Source organism: Theobroma cacao, chromosome 9 (genome assembly GCF_000208745.1).
Source record: "Theobroma cacao cultivar B97-61/B2 chromosome 9, Criollo_cocoa_genome_V2, whole genome shotgun sequence".
Lineage (NCBI taxonomy): Eukaryota > Viridiplantae > Streptophyta > Magnoliopsida > Malvales > Malvaceae > Theobroma > Theobroma cacao.
In genome coordinates, this window is record NC_030858.1 from 36,873,964 (window position 1) to 36,884,997 (window position 11,034).

Below are 11,034 nucleotides of genomic sequence, written 5' to 3' on the forward strand. Positions count from 1 at the left end.
TTCAAAAAAAAAAAATACGACTTCGCAATATCACACTTTTAAATGAAACTTTTGTATTTTGTATACATTTCTTCCAAACAGGGCTTCATGGTAAATCATGTATGGAGCACGTCTTTCAGCTGTTTTAGCAATCTCGAGGGAATCCATCTGACCTTGGCTCAGCATTTGACCTTTAAACTTGAAACATAAAAAAAGGAAAGTTAGTAGCCTTGTTTAATTAAATTGCTTGCCAGGCATTCTGGAGAAGCAATGTGCCCAATTGTTTATCATCCATTCTAATATGCTACTAGATTTAAGAAAAAATGTGTCAAAATCAATATCTACAATATCAGAAAGTCATGATTAGCTAGTCAAAATGCTATTTCTTACTCAAGCTGTAACATATTTGCAGCAGCTTTAATACTGCTGCAAATTTAAATTTCAGAAAGTTGTGAGATCTTTCATGTCTATAGGAGTTGAATACTGTGGCTGATTTTTGAGATTGCTTGTCTAATATCAACATGTCCTAGATCTTCATGAGGAAGATTTACTACATAAGGGTAGGAGCAAGTGCAATTAACTTAAAGGCACATTAATTTGACAGAAAGGCAGACAATAGATATATGTAATAGAATTTATACAACAGAAAGCAATACACAGGTAGTAACTTGTATAGCACATCCCCTAGGGTCTAATTCATATTTAGTGCTTTCATAGAAAGTAAAATAGGGTCTAGAGTGGATAGGAACACATAAATACTAGTGGGAACTTGCAAGTAGAGCTTGTGATTGCTTCTCATAGCGGAAACCATTTCTCTTAGAGTCATCTGCAGACCAAACAAAGATACCGTGGAGTTTGTTCTGACTCTTGAGCCTACTGCAGGCAGTAAAGAAGCCGTTTTGTGGTGACAAGCCACCGCTCCCATCGCTTATAAAGCTCACTAAAACGTTACCACCATTATAGTTAGAGCTTTGGGTGTTGAAGTAATTCATAAACTGAGAAACTGTTGTTCCTTGATCATAGGCGTAAAATTGGAAGTTGACATAGTCTATGAGGTTACCATAGCTCTTCCACAAGGCCTTGTAATGGCTTTGAACATCATCATCATCGAATGGAGCTATGGAAGCAAATGAGATTACTCCATTCTTCTTAAGGGTTGTTATAAGGCGACCAATGCACTCCGCAAAAGTGTGAGGATCAGCCTGGAAGTGCTCGTAGTCGATATCAATTCCATCCAAGTTGTACTCCTGGATGATATCTGTGAGAGAAGAAACCGCATTGGAAACCCAGGAATCTATAGAGGAAGGATCGAAGTAAGCATAGCCATCTCCCACACTGTCCCCTCCTAGGCTTAAGGCTACTTTAACATTAGAATTTCGGCTCTTGATGGCAGAGACCTGGGAAGGACTGAGGTTGTCAGAGTCCCAGAAGACATTGAACTTCCCATTTGTTGGAGAGGGGGAACCTGTGGTCTCATAGTCTATGGCAAATGAGAGAATGAAGTGGAATTCAACATCCGAATTTATGGGAAGATCGGTGAATCTAACATTATTGAACTCAGCTCCTATATATTCTCGGAAGAGATTTGAATTCGCAGGAGTTGCTTGGATTGACATGTGGCAGGGAAACAAAACTTGGAATACGAAAAGGGCAATGAAAAGCTTAGAAAGGTCCATTGTTTTCTGAACCAAGTAGATTACTGCTGTCGGCTTTGAGTTGAATCACTCTTGTTAGAAGGTTATTATATAGGCACAATGTACGAAATACAAAGGTTTGGGGCAAGGGGAAATTAAAAAGTAAAGAAATTGTTTGTTTGCCGTCACCGAAATCATGCTTCTGGGATCTTTATCCTGGTTAATTAGAGCAAAATGGGCTACTATTCAATATCTTGAACTGTTACTTTGTCTTGTGGCTCGGTTATACTAGCATTTAAGCCAAGATCGTCTTTATCTTCTAAACAAAGGAAGAATAGTGCCTTGGACAGAATGGTAGACTCGGACTTAGTTTCCTGGTACGGGAATAAGAGGAATCCGCAATTTTTGACCTTTGAATAATTTGTTTTGTGTGTTTTTCAACATTTTGTTGCTCGTAGTTAAAGGATAAGCACATATCACGATCTTTAATTGTTCAATGCACAACCGCATTGACCTTCATCAACACCTTTTTGCCCATTTTGACAAGTCAACTTCTAAATTGACCAATAGTATTGAAATTCAGGCAGTTTGTTCTAGAAGAGATTTTCAGTTAGTTTATCCTATGATCGGAACAACATATAATGGATCTAGAATTGCCTTAAAGGCATATTATTATAGTATCTCTTTGATTTTCCACTTTTCTGTTTCCAATGTTTTCTTCTGCTGCTTGTGGGGCGGGGATAGTCTATCTATGACTATATTTAAAAGAGGCCCCGGAGAGTTTCCTTACTTGACACTTGGTAAAGTTATAGAGAAAGCCCCAGCCTCAAGCCACGTTGCTTTGAGCCACCAACTCCGTTCCCACCCCACTTCGAAAACTAAATGCCTGGTCTATATCTCATATTTCATACACTTGGCACCTTTGAAAAGCCGGCCTTGCAAGACAAAAGTTTCTGACTAATCTATAATCTATAACTATATTTAAAGAAAACTCCAAGGCCTTCCTTACTTGACACTCGGCGAAATCATAGAGAAAGCCCCAGCCACAGGCCACATTGCTTTAAGCCACCAACTCAGTTCCCACCTCACCTAGAAAACCTAATGCCTGGGTCAGTATCTCATATTTCATACACTTGGTGCCTATGAAAAGCTTACCTAGCAAGACAAAAGTTTCTGACTAATTTATAATCTATCTATCAATAACTATATTTACAGGAAAATCCCAAGGGCTTCCTTCCTTCCTTCCTTCCATATGATTATTATATATATATATATATATTTTAATAATTATTATTAAATATCAAATTATATTTAATAAATATTAAAATAACAATTGAAATATAATTATCTTTTCTTTACATTAAAAATTAAAAAATTTGAATCTAACTATTTACTTAAAAAAATATATATATACATGTCAATTACTCAATCAAATTATATAATATAATTTTCTTTATCGAATTGAAATATGCCACTGTTATTTATAAATGTTCAATTTTAATTTTTCTAAATCTTAAATTTTAAAAAATAAGTTTTCTTATATTTAAATGTACTTTATATTTTTTACTTTCTAAAATAAAAAATACTAACTAATAAAATAACAATATAAGAGAATTTGAATATATCCATTGGCATAATTTTAGTATCCATTTACAAACATATCAAGATGGAGGAAAAAAGAAAAAGAAAGAAATGATGGACTCATATATAGTTTTGCTAAAGTATATGTTTGCCCTTAAATAGTGTTTGGTATGAAAAAAGTAGAATCATATTCCTTACAACGTGCTCAATTAAATTATATTATAGTGTTTGCTTTGCAGCAAACTATTGTAATGTAAAATTATAATGAATCACATTATAGCCAATGAATGTAATGTGCTTGCAGTTTAAAATCAATACAATTAGATTGTATTGCACTCTGTAAAGTTGTTAATGACAATTTTACCGTTCAATTTTGCTATTTTGTTAAAAATATTTTATAATATTATAATTTATTTTTTATATGGATTTCGATAATGTCTTTTTTTTATTCTTAATAGTCATGGCGACTATCAATAAAATTTATATTATCTTTTAAACAAAAAAATTAAAATAAAATATATAATATAGAAAATTACATTAAGAAATGAAAGTAAAATATATAAGATTATAATAAAAAATAAAAATAAAATATAAAACATTAAAAATATATTTAAGAGATAATATTATATCAAAATTAATAATAAAAAATACAAGTAATGGTTACTAGAATAACAACAGTTACATATTTTGTAAAATAATATTTTGTACATGTCAATGTATACTAACAATTAGATATGATAATATAATTACTATTTTATATTTATTTCACAAAGTATTCTCAATTCAATTAGAAAAAAAAAATTTGACCATCCCAAACGCATCATCGCATGAACAACAAACTAATTTTACCTAGTAGTGCGGTCTGAATATAGACAGCTTTGGCATTCCACTTAACCAAATAATGCCATACCACTCATCTCCTCCCACTAGAAAAGTACTCTTCTATCTTAAAGATTCTTCTTAAGACAAACATAAAATTTAAAATTGATTAACAATAAATGAAGACATCGTTATTTTGTAAAATTAGAATGAAATTTCAAGATTGATTTGAAGAGCAACAAGAATTATTTGTTGCAGAAGTATTTGTGGAAGCCATTATCATGATAACATTTATCAGTTTAGCAAATTATTATTCAATCTTTAGAGCACAACATTGTCATGCTTTGATCCGACTGATTATTGAGCTTGCTTTGCTGTTTCGTTTCGACTTTTGCCTTGGGATTTGCATGAACAGAAACGGGCTGAAACAATTACACATTCATACAGTCCCAGCCCATGCCCCCCTTTGGAACTGAAGTGCCACTTTTTGTTCCTTTTTTGGCACAACAGACGAGGATACTGAACTACAAAAGTACCACATTGAACCTGCCTATGCTTAACCAAGCAACAACATATAGTGCTAGATTTCTTGGGCAGAAGATCCAACAGTTTTAGATCAGACAGATAAAAATTTGGGCTAAAAACAGAGTTTGTATTTTTGATAATTTTTATTGGTATTTCTTTTCATTTCTTTCTTCTACAGCTAAAAAAGAACATATGCTCTATTCCTGGAGAAATAGGATCCAATCTATATCCAGACAAGTGATCTCATCAGCTAGGATAGTGCACCTTTATTGCTTCTATATAATGCTATTAAATGACTGACCTAATTAGCTGCTAATATTTCTTGTGATTGCTTCTCATATATGAAACCGTTTGCCTTGGAGTCATCTGCAGACCACACAAAGATACCATGAAGCCTTTTCTGACTCTTAAGCATCTTGCAGGCAGTGAAGAAACCATCTTTTGGAGTTAACCCACGGCTCACATCACTTTGAAAGCTCACTAAGACCTTACCACCAATATAGTTAGAGGATTGGGTGTTGAAGTAACTCAAAAACTGTGGTATGGTGGTTCCCCTATCATATGCATAAAATTGGAAGTTGACATAATCAATAATGTTCCCATATCTCCTCCACAAAGCTAAGTACTGTCTCTGAACTTCATCATCAGCATATGGAGCTATAGAAGCAAAGGAGATTACCTTGTTCCTCTTGAGAGTCTTTATAAGCAACCCAATGGACTCTGCAAAAGTTTCAGGATCAGCTTGGAAGTGCTCATAATCAATATCAATTCCATCCAGATCATACTCTTTTATGATACTTGTGAGTGAAGCAACGGCATTAGAGACCCAGGATTTTACTGAGGAAGGCTTGAAATAAGCAAATTCACTGCCCACACTATAACCTCCTAGGCTTAATGCCACTTTTACATTTGGATGTTTAGACTTGATGGAAGAAACATGGGAGGGGCTGAGATTATTGGAGTCCCAAAACACATTGAATTTTCCATTGGTGGGAGATGGAGAACTTAAGGAGTCATAGTCTATGGCAAAGGAAAGAATGAAATGAAAATCAACATTTGGGTTAATGGGGACATCAGAAAACTTCACATCTTTGAACTCAGCTCCTATGTATTCCCTGAAAAGCTTTGAGTTTGCAACACATAGGGTTGATATATGGCAGATCAGTAGAGCTTGAAGAATGAGAAGGGTGAGAAAAAGCTTGTAAGGTTCCATTGCTGTTGGGATAAAAGTTCTATGCCGCAGGATTTTGTGTGAGAGGAAAATAATGTAGGTGTACTTATATACTATTAGGAATGCGTTTTTTTTGTTTTTCTCTTTTGGCTAGAGCGTTTAGCTATGACTTTGTGTTGTGGACTAGAAGGAGCGAATTGTAGTAGGAAAGTTTGTTTCAATCTTTTAATTTTCAAACAATACCAATATGAAGACTAAAGATCAATTTCTCAAACATTAGTTTTCTGAATTTTCTTTCATGTTACTTTTTGGCTTAATCTCTCCTTTGCAGCATTTTTATATTTTATCTTTTCAATCATCCTAATGCAAATATCTTGTTTCTCCTCTTATATCATGCCTTGAGCAATTGCAGAACTGCTTCATCAGACCAAATGACAAAGATGCCTGCCATTCTTTCTATTTTATGGAAGCACCCTTGATTTCATATCATATAGCAAAAGTCTTGAAGCAAGCCTACTGTAGAGCTACATGTATAGAGCTACATGTATAAAGTTGACAGGGCAAACAAAGATAAGACAAAAGCATAAAGCTTAAAGGCTCCACTGCAGAAAAGGTTTGAACCACAATAATCTCCATTGACTGGAGAAATATCTGCTGGGGAAATACCAAGGGGATAAAAATCATAAAAGAAATCCTTGTGACTCATTTTCTAGCCTAGGGAAAGTGGCTAAACTTTGACTTTTTGACTAGTCAACCCTACCTCTTGTCGAATTGTCAAAAGTTTGTCCCTAGAAAGAAGATATTTCTCTGGCATTTGAGGGTCAGGAATAATCCTTTATGGGCTGCCAACTTTGTCATATATGAATAGGCAAAATGACAATGAAGTAATGAACTATCAAGTCAGCAAGGCTTTACTATAGCTCTGTGGAAGATTCCTTGTTGGTTGGGTTTGGGCTTGTATGGGTTCTTAATGTAGAATCTAAAAGTTATTGGGCTTGGATTGTGGTCTGGGTTTGGGCTTGAAAAATATTTTGAGTCATTCCTTTTGCTAATATAAATTAATTTATTGAAAAAAAATTCTGTGAAAAGTTCTTTATTCCCTAAAATTTGTTCTTTCACTCTAATCCGCAAGGTTAAAAGAGGAAGCCGGGGGAATGTCAAGAAGCAGTGATGACATGCTTTGTTTTCCTTGATAAATTGGCATTCCTTATACTAGAACAGTATCTCAAAAATGCTTCTCCTATGTAAACTCGTGATACTGATAACTAAAATCCTTTGTTTTGTGATTACAGCAGAACATTGATTCTGTATCTATAGAATAAAGTTATACTTTATAAAATCACCTAAAATGCTAGCAGCAATGAATGCTGCAAGATATTTGGTCTTACTTTCTCAAAGTGGCCATTCATATTTTAGATTTGCTTGACAGCATAGCTTCAGATGGTAAACAATCTTGTCCAGAGCAAACCTTCGAGACACGTTGAACCTGGCCTTCTTGTTTATTTGTTTTAAAGGAAATATATCATCCTGAACTGGTCATAAATCACAACAACTCATGCTGTCTATACAGTTGTCTGAATTTCCTAAGATGCATTGGCTATCTATAGAAAAAAAATGTAAGATACCAGCGAATTGGATATGATACTCAATTTTCTGAAACCACTATAAAATACCATTTATCAGGTTTTCAATTTTATACATACTCAAATATAGAACAATGGCAAAACCAGGTTTTTTGTCGTTCCTTGCCATTTCTTTGATTCTCATGCTTAGCATGATCCTATCCTCTGGGGCTGCAGAGGAAGATAGAAAGGCAAGTATTATCTTTACAGCTTTCAGATGAGTTTCTTAATTTGAGTGACAGACCTCTAACAATGATTATCTGAACTGCTTCACATTTATAATCACGACGCAGGTTTACATTGCATACTTGGGATCACTACCCGAAGGAGAATACTTTCCATCATCTCACCATTCCAGTATGCTCCAAGCAGTTTTTAAACAGAGGTTGATTTAAGGATTTTGAGATAAGGCACTTTTTTTTTTTTTTTGTTTACCATTAGTCTGATGTTTCTGTCTCTCTCCAGCTCCGTGGCAAATTACTTAATCAGAAGTTACAGTAGGAGCTTCAACGGATTTGCCGCCAAGCTCACTAACGAAGAGGCAAACAAACTTGCAAGTAAGTGGTGTAAATCTCTTCTATCTACAACTTTTAATATAGGAAATAGTTAGAATGCCTTATGATATATCTTCACACTGCCATGATATGTAGGCATGAAAGGAGTGGTCTCTGTTTTTCCAAGTAAAGTTTATCACCTTCAAACAACAAGATCATGGGATTTCATGGGATTCAATAAGACTGCTAAACGTAATCGGACTGTTGAGAGCGATGTCATTATTGGCGTTATTGATACGGGAATCTGGCCCGAGTCGGAAAGCTTCAGCGATGAAGGCTTTAGTCCTCCTCCCAAAAAGTGGAAGGGTTCTTGCAAGGGTGGCCAAAATTTTACTTGTAACAAGTAAACATATTTCTATATTTTATAACATCACACCTAGAAAGAGATATTCTCATACTCATAATTTTGTTGTTTAGTTTGTGAGTTTACTAACAAAAATGAAAACTTATCTTACAGTAAGCTGATTGGGGCTCGACTTTACAACTTAGATTTAGCTGTAGGAGATTCTGTCAGGGATACAGAGGGTCATGGAACTCATACCGCGTCTACTGCAGCGGGGAACAATGTAGAGAATGCAAGTTTCTTTGGATTGGCTAAAGGCACTGCGAGGGGAGGGGTTCCTTCTGCAAGGATTGCTGCATATAAAGTATGCAGTGCAGCAGGATGTGGTGAAGCGGATATCTTGGCCGCTTTCGATGATGCTATTGCTGATGGAGTTGACCTTATAACAATTTCAATAGGAACACCATTTTCATTAGAATTTTACCAGGACTCTGTAGCCATTGGTGCTTTTCATGCAGCTGAGAAAGGAATACTTACCATGCAATCAGCAGGCAATGCCGGTACATCAGGACTAGGGTCAGTGTCAAGTGTAGCACCATGGATACTTTCTGTTGCAGCAAGCAGCACGGATCGCCTATTTGTTGACAAGGTTGTTCTGGGGAATGGCACGACTTTAAATGTAAGCACCATACAGCTCTTGCCCATTTACTAATATCATAGTTTCAACTTATTCTAATGATTTCCGCTTTGTAAGCAGGGATTTTCAATTCATCCTTTCAGCCTTAATGGAACCAAGTTTCCATTAGTTTATGATACCGATGCTGGGTTAGTTCCACTTGATAAACCTTTGATTTAGTTTTTCAGTTACGAAGATTTAGAATAATAAAAATGTTTGATACTTGGTGGCCCCTTTCAGGCTCTGCCCGGTTGGGTTCCTGAACAGTAGTTTTGTAAAGAATAAGCTTGTCCTGTGCGATGATTTTGAGGGAATTATAGGAGCTCAGGGTGCTGGTGCTTTAGGATCAATTGTGGCAACTACATTTGATAATGTTTCATATGTTGTCCCATTTCCTGCTTCGGCTTTAAGAATTGACGACTATTTTTCAGTCAAGTCCTACCTGAATTCCACCAAGTACGTAAATATCTGGAAATAGCTTTCTAAAGCACATTTCTATATGTCAGGCAAATTCAAACTGAAACCTTTTTTTCTGTCACAGGCAACCTAAAGCGGAAATATTAAAAAGTGAAACCATTAAAGATTCTGCTGCTCCAATGGTTGCTCCCTTCTCTTCACGGGGCCCTAATTTCATTGTACCAGATATTCTAAAGGTATGCATTTCTTCTAACCCATGCCTCTCTCTTCACAATTTTGTTTTGCTTTTTTTTTTTTCACTAAAGTACTCCTCTGAATGTCATGCAGCCGGATATAAGTGCCCCTGGAGTGGATATCTTGGCTGCATATTCACAAGTTGCTTCACCTTCAGATACACCAACAGACAAGAGGCGAGTTAAATACAGTTTTATATCTGGAACCTCCATGGCTTGTCCTCATGCTGCCGGTGTAGCTGCTTATGTTAAAACATTTCACCCCGATTGGTCTCCTTCAGCCATCAAATCTGCTATCATGACTACCGGTATTCTTCATATTTTCAATATAAATATCATTGTTGTAGCAAATCTGACTTCATTTAGCTTTCTTTTCTATCTTACCATTTCTTTCCCTGTTTCGTATAGCTTGGCCAATGGATCGGTCCAATAATCCAGATCGTGAATTTGGTTATGGATCTGGACATCTCAACCCTGTAGAAGCTATCAATCCTGGTCTTGTATATGAAGCTGTTAAAGGGGACTACATAAGACTTTTGTGCAGCATTGGATATGATGAAGGCAAAGTTAGACAAATAACAGGGGATAACAGCTCTTGCCCTGACACTTCCAAAAAAATGCTGCCAAGGGATTTGAATTATCCTTCACTCACAGCTAAAGTTCCAGTAGGCAAGTCTTTCACAGTCGTTTTTCATAGAAGAGTTACAAATGTTGGTGTAGCAAGATCTACTTACAAGGTAAAAGTCTCTTCCAACTCGAAACTTAAGGTCAAAGTGATTCCTGAAGTTCTGTCCTTCAAGTCCTTAAAGGAGAAGAAGTCATATAATGTCACTGTTACCGGAGAAGCTTTGGGTGGAACAACCATGTTGTCTACATCATTGGTATGGTCAGATGGAACTCACAGTGTAAGAAGTCCAATTGTTGTATACACATTTGTAGATGCCCAAAGGAGTGTCAGCATCCCATGATTATTTATCCTGTAAACTTGTTGTACAACCTGCAAGCATGTCATGGCTCCCAGTTTATGTTACAATCAAATTTCATGCAATGCATTAATAATAGTCACATTTTCGAGTCCTAAAATTTATTCTATCAACTTTAAATGTTAAGAAAGAAAGCAGATTAATGTCCAATAGATTCACATTTCGGCTCACATCGCCAAAAACTGCGGTATGGTGGTTCCTCTATCATATGCATAAAATTGGAAGTGGACATAATTAATAATGTTCCCATATCTCCTCCACAAGGCTAAGGACTGTCTCTGAACTTCATCTTCAGCATATGGAGCTATAGAGGCAAATGAGGTTACCTTGTTCCTCTTGAGAGTCTTTATAAGCAACCCAGCGGACTCTGCCAAGGTTTCAGGATCAGCTTAGAAGTGCTCATAATCAATGTCAATTCCATCCAGATCATACTTTTTTATGATCCGTGTGAGTGAAGTGACAGCATTAGAGGCCAAGGATTTCACTGAGGAAGGCTCCACTGCAAAGAAGGTTTGAACCACAATAATCTCCATTGATTGGAAAAATATCTGCTGGTA

The 11,034-nt window shown here is 35.9% G+C and overlaps 3 protein-coding genes across 3 annotated transcripts; 1 reads left to right on the forward strand and 2 right to left on the reverse strand.

The window, feature by feature from the left end:
- LOC18590791 (chitinase 2) lies at positions 602–1,801 on the reverse strand. Its single transcript, XM_018127043.1, has one exon. The coding sequence runs from the start codon at positions 1,653–1,655 to the stop codon at positions 738–740; it is 918 nt and encodes a 305-aa protein (XP_017982532.1). The 5' UTR covers positions 1,656–1,801; the 3' UTR covers positions 602–737.
- On the reverse strand, positions 4,582–5,883 carry LOC18590792 (chitinase 2). Its single transcript, XM_007016524.2, has one exon. The coding sequence runs from the start codon at positions 5,749–5,751 to the stop codon at positions 4,840–4,842; it is 912 nt and encodes a 303-aa protein (XP_007016586.1). The 5' UTR covers positions 5,752–5,883; the 3' UTR covers positions 4,582–4,839.
- LOC18590793 (subtilisin-like protease SBT4.3) lies at positions 7,427–10,571 on the forward strand. The gene is made up of 10 exons (XM_018126945.1): positions 7,427–7,522; positions 7,625–7,716; positions 7,797–7,888; positions 7,982–8,228; positions 8,343–8,847; positions 8,926–8,993; positions 9,085–9,300; positions 9,386–9,497; positions 9,589–9,802; positions 9,903–10,571. Exons 1-10 carry the CDS (start codon positions 7,427–7,429, stop codon positions 10,460–10,462), a joined length of 2,202 nt encoding a protein of 733 aa, XP_017982434.1. The 3' UTR covers positions 10,463–10,571.